Below are 23,731 nucleotides of genomic sequence, written 5' to 3' on the forward strand. Positions count from 1 at the left end.
CGTCCCGAATATATACACCCAAAAAAACATCTAAAAAAACACCACAAATCTCAAACTCATAGTTCCCGATAAAAATTTTATGATCCGAACCGTTCAATGTGTACAGAATGTGATTTTAAAGGTGTTCGCAAGAAATTAACAAAAAAAATAATCGGAAAAGGCTTGATTTGAGCAGTTTTTATTTGAACCGTTCAATAAAAAACTGTTCGAAACTGTTCGGATCAAGCCTTTCCACATGGCTTTTTTAGAATTATCTAGGTCATTGTTAGAATTATTAATTATGATGGAGCCTATTTTTATAAATTGGTAAATTTGATTTCATAGGGTCCACATGGCTTTTTTATGGTAGTGGTTTGGTCACCAGATTAAACTTGGTCAATGAGTGGAAATTCCCTTAAAACCCACAATTGTTTTTGACTGATCCTACAGATTAACTTAATTATTCAAAGACCCATGATCATCTACTGCATGCCCCATTTCGCTTCAAAGGCACCCGTGGCATTAATCTTTTTTGTACGTTGTCAATGCATGAAATATTACTTTCATTGGCGATCGGAAAAAAAAAAAAAAAAAACTCCATTGTTGTACATTATTATCATCATAAGCTTGAAAACTGGATGTTGAGAATAATGGTGAAATGGATAATTGTACATTTGACGTTCCATGGAAGAGGAAGTGAGGTCTATCATTTTTTATGATGAAAACTTTTGAGGTGCTCGTTTGTTTGTTCGGAGATAAACAGAAGGAATGCAGAAACTATTGCTCTATCTTGTGGCATTTTAGTATGTAGTAGCATTTACTTGAAAACTGGATGTCGAAAATAATGTTGAAAATGCAAATGGTTAATTGGATGTCCATGGAAGAGGAAGGTGAAAGAGTCAGAGAGATCTACGATATTTTGACGACATGACAACTTCTTCTTCTTCTTCTTCTTCTTCTTCTTCTTCTTCTTCTTTTCGCGTTACTAAAACCCCACCCCCCTCTGCAGATAAAACCATAGTTGTTCGTAATGTAGAAGCTGCGGTGATAAGAAAAAAAATCTTAACATACACGAACCATTTCATGTTAAAACTTAATTGGTACAAAAATCCTTCTCGTATGACTGAATCTTGCGGGGGGGAAAAATGAGCCAAAACCAAAAACTGTTAAACTTTGATAAAATTTTATTTGTGTCACGGTCCGATTGACCAATATATTGTCCTTATTATTAATCCAAAATGACGAATTCTATAATTAATCGCTACAGGAACAATGCATGTATCAGTTAGTACTTTGTATCCATGCATGTAAAAGTGAAAGGGAAAAAGAAAAAAAACACCAATTGAATTAAGCAGGTGTTTCACAATTCACATGAGACCCAAAAGCTACAATTTTTTCGAGCAAACCAAATCATCCCAATATTATTAACAAACCCAGCCAAAACATACACAGTACAATAAGGGGACACTACCGGTTCCAAAATACAAAAAAATTAACAAAATAAAAGAAAATACAACAAGAATAAAAAGGAAAGAGCCACGTGGAACCACGACGCCGAAGCCGGACCCGTCAAACACACTTGTGAAGAGGGATTGGAGAGCCCAAAATTGAGAGGACAGGTATGAACACGGAGCAAACCCTCCTGGATGACCTGCCGCACCAACTCGAACTCGTCCCGCCACAGACTGGAAGCAGAAGCCGCTGCAGACGCCGTTTTCGTCGCTGGTACACTGATTCCAAGAAAAATCAGATCTAGAATCCTAGATCTTTGTCATAAAAGGGCTTCTGTTATTATCCTAAATGCCTTAGTTAGGTACTAAACCATCAAAAAACAGTTTGTTTTTTAGCTCAATTAGTAGCCCTCGTGTCAGTTAACATTCAAAGAATCAAACTAATCATCCTTAATTAAGCCATGCATTCTAGTAGTTGTTGTCTATTTAACTTGTTATTCTGTGGGGAAAACCAAATTTTAAAAATCCACAAGTGTACTAATTGTAATTTACAAATTCACCAAAAACAAAACAGAGTTGTCGTTAGTGAAGTTGGGGTGGGGACCGTAAACCACACTCTGAAATCTGTTGTTCTGAAATATATAGTACTATCAAAATCAAGTATCAAAATTTACAAGTCCTAGAAGTCGATTTGAAAGAAGAGAAAGTGTGTTTGAAAGAAAAGGAATGCAAAGCACACAATTTCAAAACACAGCTCTGTCCCGAACCATTTTCGACGTAAATGGGTTCATATGCATCGGACGGTTCTGGACACAATTCTATCCGGAATTGTGTTTTAAAGTTGGGTACATAGACTTTCTGTCGAAATAAACAGCCACATTCAAACCCTCTCCAAAGGTAGAAAGGTCCCCTACTTGGCGAGTGCAATTTTGTTCACTCTCCTTAAAAGATGGTGAATATTATCCTCTTTCTTATTGGTTGAAATGGTATAGGTCTCACCCGTGCAATACATTTTATGGTTGAATCCACATCATTTCAACCTGATGCAATAGCCAAAGAGGAGTACCACCTTAAGCATTCCATGGCCTATTTGTACTAATAGGTATTTTCGTAAATAACTGACCGAGGAATTTGGCTTTGGGCCCACCTGGGTTCGATTTGAAATGGCCCGACGGTCAGGACACATTGCCCTTGGCTATGTGACACGTGTTTTTTAGCCTTCTGAGGCCGTTTGGGCCTCTGAACGGGCTTTCAAACCATTTTGGACTATTTTTGTTTCGCTTATAACTTTTCGTAAGAAACTTCGTTTCAGCCCGTTCTTTTTTCAGAACTCTTGTTTTTTCCTCTACTTTACGCTTTCTAGGGTTTAGAGTTGCGTCCTTTATATTCAGTTGTTCGCCTCAGGGCTAAGGAGTTGATTATTGAATATTGAAAAAAGAGTCGAGAGAGAGTTTCTCTAAAACTACTGTGTTTGTAATGTCCTTACTGTTCCGTTTTCAATTTCTTATACGCTTCCCTGCCTCTCAACTCCCTAATTGGCTCCACTTGAATTAGCCCAAACGTATTTTCTCAACTTAAGATATAACAAGAGGGGGAAACAAGTAAACTAACCGGTTCGCTATGGTTATAGCAGTATACAGATCTACATGCGTTTGAGTATAAAACTTGTAGATTATGGGTTTTCAAATCTGATTGGAAATCATTAAGTACCATTCGAAGGGTATGTTGCAACCTTGGGAGCGCAATGACATACAAAACATTGCAACACCGGATAAAAATAAAATTTTCTCAAGTTAAACGTGTTACAAAAACATAATAGTACTATATATTAAACAACAATCGATTAACATAAATTTCGACATGCCCAACGTTCTCAACAGCCAACGGGATCTAAAACAACAATAGTCCTGATTATCAAAGCAGACCCGGGAAGGGCCCGAAAACGACCATGACAGGACTGTCCAGTAAAGGGACCGGAGAAGATCCCACTCCGTCACGGAATCCCCACAAAAGCACACTCCGTCACGGAATCCCCACAAAAGCAAGAAGTTTTATCCACTACACTGTTGTTGTTTTGAAAAGGCAGTCAACAGCCAATTATTTAAGCGAGATGGCTTGAGGGAAAGAAAGGTGGTGTGTGGATATTATAGGCAAGTTGGATGAATGGGGTATACGTGTCTCCTTAGGAGCTAGTGGATGTGATGGGGATATATGCCTATGTGTCTATATTATAAGTATATATTGGCTGGTCACTGGTCAATCAGGAATTTATAGTGAATGATTCAACATCATGAGATTCCAGAAGTTCATGAAATTCTAGTCTTCAAACCTCACAAAAAGTTGGTAGTCAAAAGTTACTACTTGGGTTATAATAATGTCGAGTGGGAAGCTTTCACATACTATGGATGCTGCTGGTTTACTGAGAAGAGAATGGAATTTGAATGTGTGCCTTTATCCGAAGTAGTACAACAGATGTGGAGACCAGTGTCATGGGTGCAACGAACCCGGTTATCGTGCGCTAGAAAGTGGCGGATTCAGAAATTCAATTAAGGGTCGGGACATTTTTTTAATGAATAATTTTATTTTATATATGTATTTATACAAGTGAGAAAAATGAGTTTTCAGTCCACATTTCGTGAGTTTTATAGATGCGTTCGTTTTCTAAATAAAAACCCCTAATTTCGTGATACAATCAACCCGTAAAAAAGCTGAGAGAGATAGCAACGCTGCAACGAAACAGTACGTTTGAATGAGGGCTTGTAGTTTCCGATTGACCCAAAAAAAGAATGAGGGCTTGTCTTCTTTGTTTTTGAACCTTACAGGAGCGATTGGTTCGATAATTTTCACGAAGAAGGCACCGGTGCGATTCTTTTGAGTTTTGAGGGATAAATTAAATATGCTGACATCAGTATACAACGATGCCAGTGTGAGATTTAAAAAGTCAAGACGGGCACAAGACCCGCTTGTCTTCCTGTGGATCCGCCCCTGCTCGTACGGTAGGGGCTCCATTGTCCTATTGCCCTTCAGTTTTGGTCTTTAGGGTCGTTAGCTTGCTCCTCTATATCCCAAACAGTGATGTTAGCCGTACGAGGGATCGAATCCTGAGATCCTGTGGACTACGAGCATGGCTTTGCCAACTTGTTTAGACCCTTTGCTACAGGTTGATTATGAAGAGAACGTGGTTCTTTCTTTACCTAACCTCACAGGTTGTGCAATGCATGTGTCAATTTGCTCAGTCTGGGTCATTTTCACGCGTCATTATGTGGGTGTTCGTTTATTCGGATAGTCAAGTGAGATTAGTGTGTGTGTGTGAATTACCCAGGCAAAACGATAAATCTACCAAGTGGTGAACAAAACCGCATTCCCAACTACACTATTTGAGTGAGATTTTGAATTGACTCATTAAATTTCCTCGAAGATAACTTCAATTGAACCTAACAGATCTAGCAAATCCTCACAAGGTCAGACCAAAATACGCATAATAACCAGTTCCACATTGCAAAGTAGAAGTTTGAAGAGCTAATACTACCAATTATAGGCATTACCATTTATTCCGGCCAAGCTACTAATAGCAGAGCTTCTCGTTACCTCCCTTCCAACACTTCTTCCTTCACAACAGAATCCATTACCCCATCTCATCACTTCTCCTCCGTTATCTCACCGGAATCTTCGATCACGACCTTTGCCGAAGTCGTCCCGCTATCAGACCCCACCTTCTCCATCTCCTTAACCACGCTATACCCATCCACAACCTTACCGAAAACCACGTGCTTTCCATCAAGCCACGATGTCTTGTCAGTGCATATGAAGAATTGGGACCCGTTAGTGTTAGGCCCTGCATTTGCCATAGAAAGAATACCGGGACCCGTATGCCTCAACTTGAAGTTTTCATCAGCGAATTTCTCGCCATAGATCGATTCCCCGCCGGTTCCATTGCCCCTCGTGAAATCCCCACCCTGACACATGAAGTTCGGGATTATGCGGTGAAATGAGGACCCCTTGTAGTGTAATGGCTTCCCTGCTTTTCCAATCCCTTTCTCACCAGTGCAGAGCGCACGGAAGTTTTCAGCAGTTTTGGGGGTGGTATCAGCAAATAGCTCCATGACAACCCTTCCAGCTTTCATCTTTCCTATCAGGATGTCAAAGAAGACCTTTGGGTTCGACATTTTTCTTGACTTCTCTGAAAATTGCAAATGGAAACTTGGGTTTCAATACAAGGGGGACTACATCCAAACCAACAATACATGAGTCACGTAAGAAAACTAACAGTTCGCGCAAATTACAAAAACAAAATTCTGAAAATAGAAGTTGAAAAGGCAACAGAATTTCAAAAAAAAATTGTGGGCAACCAATAGTTAGAAAATGCAGACACATGCTACTGCTGTCTCAAGCAGTTGAATTATGATAGCGGGCACTGCCAATCATGAAAGTTTGCATCCCCTTCACCCATTAAATTTTCCATCTTATTTTTTCATAATTTAATTGTTAACATCCATTCAATGAAGCACCAATATAAACTATTTGGTCACTGTATGTGTATTGATAACGAGGAGACAATGACACAGTAGGGACTTGGGGATACGAAAGGGACACACCACCGGTGTGTCAAATTATGTAGAATGCAATTTTACTGGACATGACGTGGTGTCATTAAATAATCATCCTTTGTTCAATGGATATCACTTTTACACAGGCCAAAATCCTCAAAAATTGTGTAGAGTCAATGCATATTGGAACAACTCTACATCAGCAAGATTTCCTCCAAAATGGTCTGCTCTCATGTATCAAGAGTAAAAGTAGCGTGGAACTATAAAACATAATCAAAGGTTTCCATCAAGAGAGGTAACTTTAAACTCTGAAATTTTTACTGGGAGATTGAGAATAAAAAAAACAAAACAAAGAGACCTTCAACACAACCGGAATTGAGCATTTCAGAATTCATTGACAATGCACAGAATCCTTCAAAACAAAGAAACCTTTGAATTCTGTTTTGTCAATTCACAGAATCCATTGACAAAACAGAATTGAGCATTTCAGATAGAGTATAGACATGAACTTTTCGGAATGTCTGAACTGCCAATGTCAGACACTCACTTAGAAAGCATACCGAGGCTCCATTCTCCTTTAACTTTTTCGTCTATTTTGTGTCTGTTTTGTGTCTTTTTCTGAATTTTTGTTTGATTCGCATCATATTTTTTGGATTAATCATCTATCTCGAAGGGAGGAGTTTAAAAAGTACAAGATTATGACCAAAAGCAAAAAAGAGTTTACTGAAGACGAAAACAATAACCACCAGGTGTCTTTTTTTATTTACAATGTCGTCTTATATGAACTTTTTTTCACATTGGTCAACATTATTATATTTATCTGACTCTTTGTCGACACAAATGATCAACCCAAAAATTGCGACGAAAAGTTCAATAAAAGTTACGAAAAGTAATTAAAAAAAATACAGAAAAAAATTCAGACAAAAAGTTAAGGAGAATGGAGCTCAGTATTCAAGAAACGAGAATCGTATTATGACTTAAAAGATCTATTTCACTCCTACGGTTCAGTGAATCCCATTCTAACAACTCAATCCTATGGTTCTGGCGTCAAGTGTCCTTTGACACAAAGTACACAACCAGCACAACACTTGAAACAGTTGAATGCCTACTCGTAAATCTTATCGAAACCTACATTCGTGCACCAAAGAGTATATACGGTACAATAAAAAACGAAGAAATATGAAAAACTAACATTTGGAAGAAGCTAAATGATAGGAGTACATGATTTTTTAATGAACGGGGAAATGCTTATAGGCTCCACCTACTAGTACAGGAAGACGAACACACACACACACACCCACACCCAGAGAGAGAGAGAGAGAGAGAGAGAGAGAGAAACCTGTTCGATTAACGATTCGGCTGTGTTGCTAAACCCTAGCCTGTGTAGAAACCGGATATACATATTGCGACAATGACATTCAAATACCCTGAACTTGATCTGTGTCACAGATTGCTCCCCTTGGTTGTACTTTTTTTAGTTCAAATTCCGACCTCTAATTTAAAAACAATGTCTATATCATACACAACTTCTCTAAGAGCATCTATGGCCCTTACTCATATTTTTATCAACTTTTTGCGTAAAATTTTCATTTGGTGCGAAGCACTCCAATGAAAAAACCCAAATCTAAATACAAATTTAAGTAAAAGATGTATTAATTGCATGCTTGAATCTCTCTTAATTTGAGTAAAAATTTGAGTAAAAACTCAATGTGGCACAGGTTTGAATCAAGAAGTAGAGTGAATTTTTAAGAGGTTTTTACTCAATTTTCAAGTTTGAGTACAAAAAGGGGTAAGGGTTGGTGATGCCTATTGTATCTAACCCTTTAAACTTTTAAAATTTCATTTACCACACCCAAGGGCGAAGGGATTAAGAGTCAAGGGGAGGCAGCTGACCCCACTGCCTCTCAAATTTTTTTAGAGATTGGTATAATTTTCACCCAATTTTTACTCATTTGACCCTCCTTTAAAATTCATTTTTGCCTCAACCCATATATAAGGGTTTTATACTTAGGAAAAAGATGAGTCAACATAGAATTTCCACCCACAAAAATCTCCAAAACGTGAATAGCGTTTCATTTGTTCTTGCTCTCTGAAAGATATATTTGAAACCATTATAAACGAGGCTATCATGCATCATTTCCAAAGTATGAAAAATCGTCGAGGTCAATTGTGAATTGAAGCTGTATTTTATTATTAATATATATCTACTTTTTTATTAACTTGTTAATTTGATTGTTCCTTTCAAATAGCAACTAGAAAAAATGAATCATACATAGTTCAAATTTTTGACCCCACTTATCGAAAATCATAGCTCCGCCCCTGGTCCACACCAGGTCACAGCCAAACCATATTTAGTATTTACTATGCACAAAATCTAGATCTCACATTATAATATTTTTATGTACGTAAATATATGAAATCATACCTAACTTTCTTTTGACTATATGCCATCGGACAACTTCACTTGCGACTCTCTCTCTTCCTTCTCTTCAATGACCCTTCTGTTCACTTTCCAAACACAACACTCTTATAAGATAAAATATATCATGTACGGTAAAAGGATTAGAGTTTGAGTGGTGGTTGATGGTTAATGGTTTGTGTGAGTTTTATATCGCGGATAGGTATCACGAAGGTTGGTTAATGGTTTGTGTGAGTTTTATATCGCGGATAGGTATCACGAAGGTTGAACGACGGAGGCCAACATTGATAAACACAGACAACAAATGGGTGCTAGCGAATTAGTCAATGTGCGCCTACGAGGACTCTGTTAGCAGTGCATTAGGATTTACGATAGTGACATAACAAAGGATAATTTATGGCTACCGAGGTTGAGTTTTTAATTTTCTCTAAATAATACTCCATGAGGGATGATACAGAGAGACAAAATTGGTCAAAACTTTCATACATTAACCATTTCTTTTACAACTTAGAAACTTTAGGCTGATTTAACTCATTGTGCACACAAATATATACAGGTATTATACATTTTCTCGTGTGTAATATGTACCTATTGTCATGAGGAAAATATTCTTTTATGTTTAAAAAGGGGGGGGGGGGGGGGGGGGAAGAATAGGCTGACTAATCCAATCTCCAAACAACAAAGTATAGCCATGAGACTGAATAAACCAAACAAAGAAGTGTTCACCCATACCCAGAACCGGCCCCAAAAATTACGTGGATAAAATCCCCTTGACAAACGCAGTTGAGCATTTCAAATGCAGTTCATATATGTCAACATGGACTTTCAAAATGCCTGAACGACGCTCAACACTTGAGTAGGTGTGTGAGTTATGTGTCCGCAAATTCGACACACATGCCGACAGTAACAATTTTATTGGCAACAATCCTGAAACAGACTCCAACCAAAATCCAGGGAAACAAATCACTGGCAGTAGATATCAATAGAATTCAACTTCAAAAAGAACAAAGGACAACTCTATATATGTCATTATGTCTACATTATCATTGCATTCTACCACCCATTCTGTCTTGCATTTCAGCCGCCCTCTCCTCTTTCATCTTCTCTACAATTTGGAGTATCTTCTGATCAAAGAAACGGGCACGCACGAACGGCCTCTCTTCAGCCTGTATCGCTTTGATAGCACTAGGGTAGGGGTTCGGAGGAGGTCTCTTTCCTTGAAGTCGTGCGATTTGCTTCAGTCGTGCATATGCCTTCTTTTTAGCCTTCTTTTCTGCCCGATATTCCATCTGATTAAAAAAAAAAAAAACGTTTTTAGATTTACAGCATGATTTATAACAGACAGAGATAATTAATTCAGATTCAGACTTATATTAGTTGTCAAATTTGTCCACATTATGGTTCAGCTCCCCATTTGATCCACGATTCATGGAAAAAATGACTTCCCAATTTTGTAAGCCTAAATTTCATATTTACAATCTTCTAAGTTCTAACTATTGTTACTAATATCAAAGGCAGAGATGAGTTTTTACCATGTAGTATATTGAAAAATCTGACCGAATATTTATGATTCGATTCATGATTAGAGAAAGTCAATTTCAATCCGTGATTTTTGACAACTATAATTTAAGAATTTAAGAAGTGGAATACGTACATCAGCCACTGCCATAGCTTCCTCCTCACCAACACCCTGCTCCTTTAGGTCAAGCACCCGACAACCAAATTCACGGGCTGGAGTTGGATCAAATCCACAGAAACTGTCAGAACAAAAGACAAATGTGACGTTATACCTGAATCTTCCACCAGTTAATGGCAACAGAATTGTGCCAAAGAGATTCATGCCATCCAATGTCAACATTCAATGTCTATACAAGTTGGTTACATTAATATTTCTAAAAGTTATCAAATTATGGCATTAGGTTAGCATCAAGATGACATCCATGAAACCAGATCCCCAAAAGTAGCTTAATTCAAAAAATTCTTGCAAGTTGAGAGTTCCAGGAGACTATATTTAACTTTGACATGCATATACGAGAGAGAGAGAGAGAGAGAGAGAGAGAGAGAGAGAGAGAGAGAGAGAGAGAGAGAGAGAGAGAGAGAGAGAGTGCCCAGAACCAGGAAACCAAATCAAAGAAGAATTAGTTTGATTATCCATCCCAAGTCAATATAGTTAAACTTTACGTAAGATCTTCCAAGATCACAAATTTTTCTTCCATTTTCCACTTTCACACATGCTATGGGATTCTATTCAATAATGAATCAACGATCTCCTTCATTCAGCCAATGTTATGGATCCCTTAATCACAACATAAAATAAAATGTAGCAATTTTCTCTTAGTCCAGCCCTATTTATTTATATTTCCCCGGGGAGAGGGGTTTGAGCAAGTAATATAGCCCAATTAGTTGCTGCAGAACCAAGTATATGAGCTGATTCCAATGGGGTATTCATTTTAGAGGATTGATGTAACAGAAAATACAATAATTCTGTGCTAGATGTAGCATAGAATATATAAATGTACATACGCACAAATCGATAGCAGGCAGCGCATTACTTGATAGAATCTTCATATTTAGAATCTGTATGCTTCTGGAAGAACTTCTTTACATATACATCCTCCGGGAGAGTCATCTGTTTGACCTTGCCATCAGCACGAGGAAATGACACTGGTGGGGCCCTAAATGACACCATTTGTTACAACTATTAGAGAAAGCTCTCCCAGTCAAAATTATAATCTAATAAAATGCTAACAGCAACAGCATGACTACCATTGGGAATAAATTTGATTTGATTTGATTTGGTAAGAACTTAACGAAGCACCCAAAAAGTAGCAGATTTTTAGTCAAAAATCAAATGACACATAGATAGACAATATAAGACACAAATTTAAATCTAATGCACAGTTAGGTATTGAATTTGGAACCACACTACTGTAAGTAACATTTTTGGCGGGTGGCTCTGCATTTGTAGGAAAGCTTTAAAATTTTCCACTATAGCATGTTATAAGTTATAACGCCAACCCCAAGGGGTTTGGCCAAGTGGTTGTGAGAAAGCAATAAGTTCTCCTCCATGAGGTCACAAGTTCCAATCCTACGGAAGCCAAATATTCCAAGCCTTGATTCCATTCCCATGGAGGCCAAATATTCCAAACCTTGGGGCCACTAGGGGTTAGGGGTCATGTCTGATCGTTACCTTCAAGGCCTCGGGCTACGATTAGTTGAAGTGCACACAAGCTGGCCCGGACATCCCGTTACCAAAAAAAAAAAAAGTTATAACACCTCCATATTTTGAAAAATACTTATGTAATTGTGACCCTCAATATGTTCATCCCCAACCCACCCTCAACAACTTTTCTCTCTTTTTTCATAACAGAAATTTTCCAATAGGGCTACAAAGCAAAAGAAACATCTCCACATAAAGGAAAAAAACGAGGAATGAGGAGGCACATATCTTCAAGGTGAAGGCAAAGAGCCTTTCAAAGGAAGATCTGCAACCTCATGAACCACTTGATTTGCGAATCTCCTAATCCGTCTAAAGGCTAAACCACCAACTTGAGCAAATATCTAGGGCCAAGGCTGTCACATACCAAGGAGGAACAACCTCAGATACACTCAACAGCTGGGTGCCACTTTAAACCTCAGAACCTTCATATGGACCTCAAGATGTTATACATAATAAATTTATGAAAGAATAAATGATCGCATTCACGTATTTTGGCTTACATAGCTGAATGTACACGATAAGGAATATGCTCATGCCACATGGCACTTACTGTTCCATGGCTTTAAGCCAAACAGGTTCGGCCATCGCCAACCCCTTCACAAGCTTTCTTGTCCTCGTAAGCAAATCACCCTTCATAAACGACATGGCTCTTTGGTTATCAGAGGCAGCTTAAGCAGGGCAAAGCAATCTGCAGTGTTCCAATTCCTGTTTTGCACAATGAGAAATCAACTCCAGAGTTCAATCTAGCAAGAAAAAGAGTGTGAAAGCGAGAAACAAAGAGTAAAACTGATAACAGACATTATTATACTGGGGGGAAATGGGGCAAATTAAGGAGGCAATTTGCACCGGAAACACGACATTAAGTTTTCCTCACTGATCTAACTTCTCTGATTGGTTCTTCCCTCTCAACGGCCTCTAAGATGTCAATCTATACTTTTCTCCAAAATGATTCACATGGTTCCAGAATCCAGAATCCTTCAACATAAGAGTGATATCATTCCAACATTATAGTCATATCTTATATATGCACCTATGTTCACGCAACATATAGACGTAAAGCATAGAGTACAATAGAAACTAAACAAACATGAAAAATTAACATGGGAACTCAGCTACTAATACAATGTTCTAAAAATCGCTCGGTGCTAGGCTGGCGGTCGACCACCTTCGAGCTTCGAGACCTATTAATTGGCCATTAATCACCTTTTAGCAATTAGTCATTTTTAAAAAAAATATTCATCAACCTCCCTACCATTAATAATCACAGCTTTTCTAGTTAATGTGATATATCTTCTTTCCCAAAAAATTTCCTAGTTCTCTTCGGCTATCCGATACTGAATATTAATACTTCTGCTATATCGATAGGTGCTTAGAGGAAGGAGCTCAAATGTTCATGCTAAAACCTCTCTAACAATCAGATGTAAAAAAGTTGACATGCCAATAACTTTAAATTAACGTCTTGCAAATAGCTCAAAACATTTAGTGTAAGATAGAATATTGGAAATAGGACATAGGACATAGGTCCAGAATAATCTGAATAAACATGTCAATATGTATATGGGTCTTCCTCTGCTTTTCAAACCCAGAAAAAAAAAAAGGATAAAAAGGAGAGACTGTGAAAAGAAAAAAAAAACGTATTACACCTTGAGAAACAAATTTTCAGAAATTATATATACTAGTCCAAGGAAGAACCTTCTGGACCTAGTGGATGCATGAGAATGATCGTCCTAAGAGTATTATAGATGAGAGAGAGAGAGAGAGAGAGAGAGAGAGAGAGAGAGAGAGAGAGAGAGAGAGATATAGAGAGAGAATAGAAGACAGAGAGAGATATACTGAGAGAGAGAGAGAGAAGGACGACCGGAGATGACAGACGGCGATGACAGGCGCAGGGAGAGAGACGACTCTGAGTCTCCGAGATCGATCGTAGGGTTTCACAGGCGGCGATCGTGTTTTACTCTGGGATATCTCGAAGCGCAGTACTAAAATTACATAACAAGCCCTTCAACTTTATTACCCCAACAGTTACACTCCTTCAGTTTCCGAAATTATAGATTTTATCCCGATTAATGGACGAATAGCCGCCTAATTGCCGATTAACCTTTTAATCGACTAATCGCCGACCAGACGCCGGCTGGCTAATCGCCACCAAACCCCGATTAATCTCCGGACTGCCTAGTTCAAACACATAAGCATGAATCTGATCGGAGAGCCCATAAATCTGATTAATCGCCCATTAATCAGCGATTAAAATCGATTTTTAGAACACTAAATCATACACGATTTTTTATGAACATGGCACCCATTAAAATGGCACATTGTTCCAGAATTATTTCCCTAGAACGTGAAACATTTTTTGTTCCCATATTTTCTTGTAGGCATATTGGGATGCTTCGATTTTTCTTTTTTCATTTTTCCATAACCCAAGAATCGGCCTTGTCAATTGGATCCGTAGATAACATAAAAGACATGATGTCCAAACCCACCGCAAGAACCGTGACCGAGTGAAGAAAATTGTCCATGGAACTCAGACACGAGACTTTAGGTTTTCGGTCGCGATGACAACCTTAAACCACTAGGCAATCTAATTTATCCTGTGGGTTAGGCTTGGACCTTGGGTGAGGTTAACACATCAACCAAGGTCAGCCCTGGTAAGAAGCCTAGAAAGCAATTGCTACAGACCCCACCTAAAAGAATGGCACTACTGCGTCTACGTTAAATTGATCCCAATACTCTTCCAAGGGGTGATTATTTAATAAGCCCCCAACACATGGACGTTTAAGCATCTAAATTAAGCACGAAAAACACAACAAAGAGAGATATGGAAGACGACGAGAGAGAGAGAGATAAATTAAGCACGAAAAACACAACAAAGAGAGCTATGGAAGACGACGAGAGAGAGAGAGAGAGAGAGAGAGAGAGGGGGGGGGGGGGGGGGGGGGGGGGGTTCCTGCTCGATTTTGGGCTAGTTCTGATCGCGTGGGAATTGGATATTGGTGGCGACGATGACAACGAAAACCTTAGGATTTGATCTTGTCGCAAATCACTCCCATTAAGTGTAACTTTTTCAATTCAAAGCCACAAAAAATTCTAATTTAAACGTCAACCCTTTTTAGCCAATGGGTTCTACCCAGATGACATCTCGTCCTCCTCACGTGAGTGGTTAGAGTTTGAGTCTCATCATGGATGTTTGAAATTCAAAGTTATAGCCTTTAAAGGCCCACTAACCCATGTTTATGTTTACAGTTTTGGGAAAAAAAGTCCTATATATATATTTAGGATATGTTTCAAACTTAGAGAAAGAAACAAAAAGAAAGGGAAAATTTTAAAAATCCCTTCACGATTTTGATTTTTAGAGAAATAGAATGGAAAGTTTAAAAAAGAAATACAATTTTCTCTCCAATTTCTCATTAACTTTCTCTTCCTTTTTTTTTTCTTTATTTCCCTTTCCTTCTCCAATTTCTTATTAACTTTCTCTTTGTTATTTTGTCTTTAATTTCTCCCACGGATAGGCCCGTTCCCACATTTGATTTTGCCGTGGAAAAAAAATTTTGATTTTGCAAACTACAGGAAAATAGAAAGTAAAGCAAATAACATGGTATAAAATGATTTAAGGTGATCTTTAATACGGTGAATTAGTAAGAAGGTCATTTTACACGTGGGTTCCTGCCAAATTTTCTAGTGCAAGGTTATTTTCAGGGGGGAATTAAAAAAAAAACCCGTTAATTTTTGTACGTACAGATTAGATCATTATCCTTGTAAATTTCACCTTTATTACTAACATATTAGCAGTACAACATATATCACCCAGTTTGCTTCTGGGCTAAACAATTTTCCCCAATTTGCCCTTATTACTTACAGGGTGGGAGATAGCCGGATAAACCCGCAGATGGGTCCCCGGCCGTCAATTTCGCCAATGGAAGGCTATTTATGAGGTGTAACTTCTCGGGTATTCAAGCATTTCTGGTGTATAAACATGAATCCAATTCATCTTGTGCAACTCAATCCATCAATTCCTACGAAATCAAATCAAATCACATTGTCAACCCCAAGGACATTATCCTAGCCACATACACAAACAGATTCCCATGCACAAACATTTGTCAAAGCAATTTGGAAAACAGAATTCCCAGAAAAAGAAGAATTACTAACGCACGCTCTAGAACTACAGAAGGGAAAGAAAAAAGAAAAAAGAAAAAAACGGAACTAGTTCCACTTCCAAAGCGCAGAGTTGTACACCTACCTACTTTCAGCGAAGCAATTTTGATACAAAGATCTATACGACAGAATAGCAGTTTCTTGAATCTACTCACAGTCGCCATTTACTCGTGATTGGCGACCTAAGACCTTCCCAGCCAGCAAAATAGTACATCTCTGTCTCCCTCTCTCTATCTCATACACACTTACATTAGAAAAAGTAAACTACAACTCCCAGTTCATAACCCGCCAGTACCCTTAGCGTCTACTCCACACCTCCAGTCAGTTGCCGGTGAGGCTGTTAGCTGCACAGTACGAGGTCGAACCATGAATCGACTCCCAAAGTTCTGTTACTTATGAAACTGACGAACCACCAACTGGTGATTGGAACTTGGGGAAAGAAGCATCACCTTTCATGCCACCAGTGGCATCAATCACAAACGTACCAACGATTACCTATGGACAGACATACGAACCAACTCATAAGCCAATAATCAGGTAAGAAACAGTACATTAGTAATATTTTTTGAATTATTCATGGAAAGCAAAATTTCCAACATTATCTTTTGCAAAACTCTACTCTGGCTAGATTTTTAGTCTATACCATTTGATTTCTCTAAAATCATTGTCTTGGAACGGATGTATGAGTTCTGAAACTTAGCGTGCTAGCCAATTTACGCTCCCTGGTAACACAAGTTTCATCTCAACATAAAATTAAAACGCTACCTGTACTGGGCCTGCAGCCTTAAGGGGTCCACCAATTCCACCTCCAATGATTTGGCCATCCGTGCTAGAGAGGCAAACACTTAGGCCACCACTTCTCCCACCAAGTTCGGTATGGATGTAAGATCCAGAAAGTGATAGGATGTCAAAGCGTCCCTGAGGTTAGAGTAGATTATAGTGAGCAAAAAAGTATTCAACATGATATATCACAAAACATGTTGCAAGTACCATGAAGCCTAATTTTAGGTAATCAAGTTGTCTCAAAATGCAGAAATCTTCAATAATTAGGCATCACATGTTCCATGACTATTCGTGCCCGCCACAGTAACGTTTGGATATGCTCCGGACAGTTGTCAGAGAAGCCCACACATATGTCCAAACTTTTATTGTAGTCTTCTTAGTCAGAAAAACTGGGAACAAGCTAGCTCAAAATGCAACTATATGAAGTCAGGGCATAGTAAGAATTGTCATGAATGCAGAATACTTAGTTCTTGAATACTTACATAGTGCATCTGAGCACATTCATTTTATATCTTCATAAAGAGTACCCTTGGTGTTTTTTATGAATTTAAGACTGCAACCATAAGATATGCTTGGTCATATATGATATGTTCCCATCGTGTCCGTGTGTGTGTTCTAATTTTCCCAAAAAAATGATGTGTCTGCGTGTCTGTGTCCCATGTCCATATCCCTGCTACCTTGTAACAGATTAACAGGTTATTTACTATACAGTTCTCCATATCACCATCACATATTTTCTTTCCAATTTGGAGGTTTGGAGGAATAAAGGCATCAGATAGCTGCAGGAGATTTAAACCCAGTAGGAGAATTCAGAAAGATTCATATACAGAAATCCCATACGTACGGACCAAATCCCCACCGAAATCTTACCGACGGCCGCGCCGGGCCGTCTCCGGCCACCGGACGGCCGATCCGAGCTGTCCAAAAATTCTACAAAAAAAACCGAGGGGGCCTATGCGGGAATCAACGGCATCCGATGTGTGTAGGGTGCTTGATCCGATCGGCCGTCCGGTAGCCGGAGACGGCCCGGTGCGGCTGTCGGTACGATTTAGGTGGGGATTTGGTCGGTACATATAGCAGGGTTCGTTCATATATTTTCCTGTAGCTTTGAATTTTAATCCTCTATATAGGTTTATTTTCTTCACCTAACACCAAGCTCATAAAGACCAGAAGGAATTAACCACCAGATATGTCAGCAAATGGACAAGTGTGAATACATATCAGCTGAGCCAGACCCACTTAACTACTGATAATAGTTTACCTCATATGTGATGTTGCCTCCAAATGTTGCCGGTTGGCGTAGAGAAGGATTAGAGATGGAACCAGATGCAGACAGAATACATATTTCAGACTTGCTTTGTTGCATGAACAACATAATCTTCTGGTACACGTCCTATTGAATACATTCATATGTTGGTTAGGAAGACATTTACAAGAAGAAAGTAGTCTTCATAAAAGGCATCAAGAGAACCCAAATAAGAACAATGAAGAAGTTAAAGAAACACAAATCTAAGACGTATCACCCGATATTCCGAAACAACAAAAGAAGTTAAACAAACCAGCCTATATCAGCAGAAACATGGTAAAATTACCATAATAAAGCTCAAATCCAAAGAGTGGCATCCAATATAGGACTAGCTTGAGGTTCGGTAAATCGGGATGCATGAAGAATCATACAAGTTCGGTTTTGCATACAAAATTGAGACTAATGGAGCGAGAAACAACCACACTATCAGGTAACAAATGCCATAAATCCTAGAGAGAGCCCAAGACATGACCATAAACCCTTTGTATGATAACCACACCAACACGCTTCATTACCAAAACATGACAACTGCACCAAGCATGACAAAGAACAAGTCAAGCATAAAAACAACCATATTGTCACCTCTTCTCTACCCAAGATCATTTAAGAGTAACCTGCTACGGCTGAAAAAATCAGCTTCGATAATGTTATTTCAGTCATACAGACCCTGTCCATGACCCTGTTCAGTTTGGGTTTGAGGGAGGTTTTTGAGAGTAACGAGTGCAGAGAGATAGATAGAGAATTTATTGGGGACCGTGCGCAGGGGTTTTGAGACCCAAAACGAACAAGCTCAAACCACTTCCTAGATTATTTAAATCTACCATAGAAGAAGAGGGAAATATATACTACAGTTAAGAATTGGAAGACAATCTAAATCATCACAACTCGAAGTAGAAAACCTTCCTCTTTATTTTCTTTGCAGCAGCTTAATTCCTAATTCTGCTATTGCGTAAAAGAGAGCAGTAAGAAACGAACAGTAACTGAAGACAAAAGAACAGTGACTGATGCAATTTCAAGTCGACAGTCCAAAACCATATAGAACAATCAGCAAGAACACTAGAATGATGCAAACAAATTTACAACAATTTAAATTTGGAGCTATGCAAGCATACCTCTCCAGCAGCTACATTAAGTGTATGTGGTGTGAAACCTTGGCCAACATTGCCTACATCAACCAGGTAGAAGTAAAAGCACAGCTTCAGTATTTACATAAGTATTTGTCAACCACCAGACTGCTTGAAACATAGACATTGCTATAAAATAAAACACGACAAGGATAGTGCGCATAAACTGAATTTAGAAAATATAAGTGCAGCAAGAAACACCGTGCTGATATGGCATGACCTGCTTGCTTCGCTATTTTCTTTCTTACGCAAAAAAATGAAACTCGCAGTTAAGGAAAGCTATCCTTAATCAACCAGATATTTAGAAATTAGAACTATAATCACTTAAAAGAAACAACAACAAAAGATCGCCTAAATCTTAGAAGAATGAGAGACAGGGTAATATCATAGTCATAAAAAGTTATCTGTAGATGTTTATTCTGAAAGCACAGAAGAGAATCTCAACAGTAATGACCTTATCAATGCTTCAACATATGGACGCACAAATGGGTATACAATAGCCACACAATTCCTACTGATTATTAACAGCATGAATTGGTTGCTAAGGGTGGAAATTTGAACAATTAGATTTTCCTTTTGCAGATTTATGTTACCAAGGTTATACCACTATCATGGGTAATCCATAATTGCCCTCTGCAACAAGTCAATTAATGCACTCTTCTGTTTCTTCATGTAAAATACTTTTCTAAAGGCATTTTGACAAATTGTGTATACATTTTGTCTTCCTAAGGCTTCATTCTCTCTGCTGAGCAAAAAAAGGGCTTCATTCTCTGTAGATTTTTACTTATTAACCTTTTTATTCTCTAAGGGATAAGCTCATGGAAATAAATAGGAAAAACTTTGGGCCACTAAATTCATCATTTTGGAACGAAGATGTACCATTTTTCATCTTAAGTTTGACAAATTCATAGCAAAATACTTGGAAAACCAACCAAGAATAACCGACTAGGTCATTGACATGAAGTAGAAAAGTGTTTGTTTGAAAGCAACCATTTAGAAGCATGAAGGACCACAAAATACTACAGAAACAATAAGGGTATTGACTATGCCTAACTATCCAACAGACCCTCTTCAATTTAAGAAGCTGGCATGAATGCAGCTTAAATATTGACAGGCTTCACGAAAACAAGACTGTGTCTTCCTGAACTCCACACAGAACACTGAATTCAAAACATTCTGCACAAAAAAGGGATTCAGATTCACCAAGGATCGTGAAATTGGATGAATTCGACCAGGTTTATGTTTTACATACGTCAAAGCTTTGCTGGCAAAACGAAAGCGGTAACAAGCATTAAGATTTATCGCATATCAAGAACACTCAAATAATTGAATTTGCTTATACACAACACCTGGCTAACAGTTTGTAGTGAAAACTACTCGTACACGTAACATTTCAAATTAAAGGATTTGACATATCATATGCCTGTAGAATCAAGTTTTGGAGATCAAGTACCAAAGTAACCAAAGCCGTGTGTGGAGTTAGCATACGGAAAGTGAGGTCAAGGGACCCGCTCAACTTTGAAAAACTAAAATGTGGGCATATGTGTGGAGTTTGCCAATGAATACTGTTCAAATAATTTTCAATTTACCCCATTTATTTTTAGGAAATTGATATTCGCGCTCCACTTTTTACTAATGGCGCTCCACTTTGTTCATGAAGTTACTAGTAACTTCACGATAAAATTGAAGCGCCATCAGTAAAAAGTGGAGCGCGAAAATCAGTTCCGTATTTTTACTAGTACTATTTCCAATTTGCTATGTATAACCCTAACTGATTCTCGATATTCCCATTAGTACAGCAAAATAAAGGAGAAAGAACAGATTTGAAAGAGTTGAAAATGGGTGAATTTGCCCCACAACTACACTGAAATCCTGAATCTATCCCTGAGTCTAACGGAATTATAAAATCTTTACAAAAGCTGAAACTCAAACAACAAAATGCTGCTAAACAAATACAATGCATCCCGAACTTGCAATTAAACTCAAGCGGGTTGGGTGTTTGTGTAATACCCCAGATTTAGGGGAAGTGACTAGTGAGTACTTAGTCCCACACCTGGTTGGGAGCTAAAGTTTCACTTGGTATATTTAACACCCACCCAGGGCTACATGTCACCTTCTTAGGTATACCTTTTAAGGAGGTCCATGGTCAACCGGGTCAGGCCGTTACAGTTTATTCCAAGTTCATGTAGTGTCGAGTTCAACCCCATCCCTAGTCCTTGCACCTTAGATAGTATATCGCATTGATATTCTTGCTAGTAAAACGAAAAAATACAAATGCATCCCCAAATAGTAGGGCTCCATATAGACAATGGAAAGGATGGTAAATTAACTTTCGAATTAGTTTTATTTTCCTATAAAGTTGTGGGGCCCCAGCTTTAACTTCCCACTTCCCTCGGAAATTTTTATCAACATAACACAAGAAGAAAAGCAAGTTCCATTTTCCTTCACTTCACCTCTTTTTTTTCTGCTCCGTTTGGAACTTGTAGAAAGGAACATAAACTTTTTAAAAATTCTTCCCTTATTTTCCATTTCTTTCCTCCAGTTCCAAGCAACACAAGTTACATTCCTGAAGAGTGAACGGAGCTTAGATGCAAACACAAATTCAAAAAACAAAAAAAAACTCGCAAAGCAACATTCAAATGCGAAATGCCTCCGAGAAATCCACAAAACCGGTCATAACATGTACAGGCTCATGCATACTTCCAGCAAACATGCATACCCCCCAACACACACAAAATTACCAAAATTGGAAACAAATTAGAGAAGAAAACTAAGGGATTAGAGAGACCCACCAACGCCAGGAGGAGCAACCGGGGTTTTCTTGGAATACGAAACAGAAAACGACGACGGATCACCACCCCCACCCCCACCACCGCCCCCAACGAACTTGTCCTTCTTCTTCTTCTTGGGGATCGACGACGCCAGCAGGGCCTTCCTGGCGGCCGCCGCCTCCTCCGGCGTGGCGTACTTCCTGGGTCTCCCTCTCTTCCTCTTCCCTCCCTCCGACGTCGGCGTGACGGTCGAGGAAGGGTACGCCGTGTGAGGCGGGAGGGTTCCGTTGGTGGGAGAAGCGATGACGGCGGCGGGAGAGGCGGAGGTGGGGCTCTGCTGGGGAGGAGGAGGCTGTGGCTGCTGGTTTTGCTGCGGGGGGTGGTGGTGGTAGTAGGAGCTCAGTCCACTTTCGTTAGGTTCCATTTCAGTAGATAGAGAGAGAGAGAGAGAGAGAGAGAGAGCGAGCCTGCCGCGTTTGGACTGGATATCTATTCTCCCTTCTCCTACGTTTTCCCACCTGGTTTGTATTAGGTATTCGAGGGTTGTTTGTTTGACTGGGAATTTTTTTTAGTAGTAATTTTTATTTGGACAAATTATAGTTACCCCCCTCTAACTATGCCTCGCGTATACTTACACCCCTCTAACTCTCTTTTTTGGCACTTAACCCCCTCAAACTAACGGAAATTCAAACGGTCATAACTTCTTCATCCAAAATCGAAAATATGCAAATTATATATCAATTTCGAGGTCTTGAAGTCAGCTTTCTAATGATACCAAAATCACATCATGATTCAAAGCACACAGAAAGTTATGGTCAAAATGGTCTTTCTGTCTACCATTCCGTATTCTTTTGATCATAACTTTTTATGTGCTTTGAATCGTGATGTGATTTTGGTGTCATTAGAAAGCTGACTTCAAGATCTCGAAATTGATATATAATTTGCATATTTTCAACTTTGGACGAAAAAGTTATGACCATTTGAAATTATGACCGTTTGAATTTCCGTTAGTTTGAGGGGGTTAAGTGCCAAAAAAAAAGTTAAAAGGGGGTAAGTGTATGAGAGGCATAGTTAGAGGGGGGTAACTATAATTTGCCCTTTTTATTTTTGGATCGATTACATTAAATCCACCTCAACTATGACTATTTTTCCTAATCGCCCTATTGTTTAAAATTGCACACCGTTCGTTTTGGGATTTTAGATTTAAATTTTGAATAGTGAGTGAAGAGAGATAGAAAGATAAAAAATTTATTAGGAACCACACACGGAAATAGAGTCCAAAATCCAAATCCTAAAACGAACAAAGTAGTCTTAAGGTATTCATTTGATGACAATAAACTCATTTTGTTAGCAAACAGGTACGATTTCGGACGAAATTTGTCATGTGAACCTGGTAAATAATATTTTATGAAGAAATTACTCTTTTCACTTCATCTAAACTGATTTTCCAAAATTAGAAGAGGTTGATGAAAGAACAAAGAATCTAACTATTGAGGTTAATTAGTTGTGTGGGAATCAAAGTTGATCGCTGGATAGAAAGAGATATTGGCATTAGAACTACTTCCGTTGGATTGTGGTAGTTGAATTTGGTTTTCAATATAGTGGGTTAAGAGATGTTATGGGTGAAGGTTAAGATTAAAATAGTACGACGGGCTGATGGTGTTGGCGAGCAAAAGGATAAAATTGTGATTTTTCGTTGACAACTTCTTTGAGATCTAAGATTCGTATAGTTTAAAGGGGTTAAGTGTTAGTTTTAAACTTTAGGGAGGTTAAGTAAAAAAGCGTCTTAGTTTATGGTGAGGTTAATGTAGTTTACACCTTTTTAACTACAATACTAGTAATTATACAATAGAATAACATATTTTACAGAATCATATATTCTTCTCCTAATAATTCTGGAAAAGTTTTCAGTACAAGCTTCTCTTTAAGAATTTTTTTGGGCTCATTTTGTGAATTTTTGTAGTTTCTTTTATGGA

At 38.5% G+C, this 23,731-nt stretch overlaps 3 protein-coding genes across 6 annotated transcripts; all 3 read right to left on the minus strand.

Moving 5' to 3' along the window:
- Positions 1 to 4,812: 4,812 nt before the first annotated feature.
- LOC131301202 (peptidyl-prolyl cis-trans isomerase CYP19-3) lies at positions 4,813 to 7,453 on the minus strand. Of its 2 annotated transcripts, none has more exons than XM_058327371.1 (2): positions 7,317 to 7,453; positions 4,813 to 5,610 (listed from the first exon to the last, which is right to left on the minus strand). In XM_058327371.1, the coding sequence occupies exon 2, from the start codon at positions 5,594 to 5,596 to the stop codon at positions 5,069 to 5,071; it is 528 nt and encodes a 175-aa protein (XP_058183354.1). In that variant the 5' UTR covers positions 5,597 to 5,610; positions 7,317 to 7,453; the 3' UTR covers positions 4,813 to 5,068. The 2 variants fall into 2 exon arrangements, with proteins under 2 accessions (XP_058183354.1, XP_058183355.1); XM_058327372.1 differs by having other exon boundaries at positions 4,813 to 5,653; positions 7,317 to 7,341.
- A 1,726-nt stretch (positions 7,454 to 9,179) lies between these two features.
- Positions 9,180 to 13,567, minus strand: LOC131301203 (uncharacterized). 2 transcript variants are annotated; one of them, XM_058327374.1, is made up of 5 exons: positions 13,475 to 13,567; positions 12,167 to 12,304; positions 10,949 to 11,071; positions 10,051 to 10,153; positions 9,180 to 9,685 (listed from the first exon to the last, which is right to left on the minus strand). In XM_058327374.1, exons 2-5 carry the CDS (start codon positions 12,259 to 12,261, stop codon positions 9,440 to 9,442), a joined length of 567 nt encoding a protein of 188 aa, XP_058183357.1. In that variant the 5' UTR covers positions 12,262 to 12,304; positions 13,475 to 13,567; the 3' UTR covers positions 9,180 to 9,439. The 2 variants fall into 2 exon arrangements, with proteins under 2 accessions (XP_058183357.1, XP_058183356.1); XM_058327373.1 differs by lacking the exon at positions 13,475 to 13,567 and having other exon boundaries at positions 12,167 to 12,341.
- Positions 13,568 to 15,684: 2,117 nt separating this feature from the next.
- On the minus strand, positions 15,685 to 22,305 carry LOC131301204 (AT-hook motif nuclear-localized protein 14). 2 transcript variants are annotated; one of them, XM_058327376.1, is made up of 6 exons: positions 21,777 to 22,303; positions 18,973 to 19,025; positions 17,816 to 17,947; positions 16,537 to 16,689; positions 16,221 to 16,266; positions 15,685 to 16,115 (listed from the first exon to the last, which is right to left on the minus strand). In XM_058327376.1, the coding sequence occupies exons 1-6, from the start codon at positions 22,177 to 22,179 to the stop codon at positions 16,093 to 16,095; spliced, it is 810 nt and encodes a 269-aa protein (XP_058183359.1). In that variant the 5' UTR covers positions 22,180 to 22,303; the 3' UTR covers positions 15,685 to 16,092. The 2 variants fall into 2 exon arrangements, with proteins under 2 accessions (XP_058183359.1, XP_058183358.1); XM_058327375.1 differs by having other exon boundaries at positions 15,685 to 16,266; positions 21,777 to 22,305.
- Between the last annotated feature and the right edge of the window lie 1,426 nt (positions 22,306 to 23,731).

The sequence above is a fragment of the Rhododendron vialii genome, chromosome 9a (genome assembly GCF_030253575.1).
Source record: "Rhododendron vialii isolate Sample 1 chromosome 9a, ASM3025357v1".
Classification (NCBI taxonomy): Eukaryota; Viridiplantae; Streptophyta; class Magnoliopsida; order Ericales; family Ericaceae; genus Rhododendron; species Rhododendron vialii.

What these genes read in the sequence shown, in the direction of transcription:
- LOC131301202 (XM_058327371.1), bottom strand. Translation starts at nt 5,596, where the DNA reads ATGTCGAACCCAAAGGTCTTCTTTGACATCCTGATAGGAAAGATGAAA.
- LOC131301203 (XM_058327374.1), bottom strand. Translation starts at nt 12,261, where the DNA reads ATGTCGTTTATGAAGGGTGATTTGCTTACGAGGACAAGAAAGCTTGTG. An exon ending in AAATATGAAGATTCTATCAA is followed by an intron (nt 10,154 to 10,948) that starts GTAATGCGCTGC and finishes TTGTTCTGACAG; the next exon opens with TTTCTGTGGATTTGATCCAA. An exon ending in AAGCTATGGCAGTGGCTGAT is followed by an intron (nt 9,686 to 10,050) that starts GTACGTATTCCA and finishes TTTTTTAATCAG; the next exon opens with ATGGAATATCGGGCAGAAAA.
- LOC131301204 (XM_058327375.1), bottom strand. Translation starts at nt 22,179, where the DNA reads ATGGAACCTAACGAAAGTGGACTGAGCTCCTACTACCACCACCACCCC. An exon ending in GAGGCAACATCACATATGAG is followed by an intron (nt 16,690 to 17,815) that starts GTAAACTATTAT and finishes CTCTAACCTCAG; the next exon opens with GGACGCTTTGACATCCTATC. An exon ending in AGGCTGCAGGCCCAGTACAG is followed by an intron (nt 16,267 to 16,536) that starts GTAGCGTTTTAA and finishes GTCTGTCCATAG; the next exon opens with GTAATCGTTGGTACGTTTGT.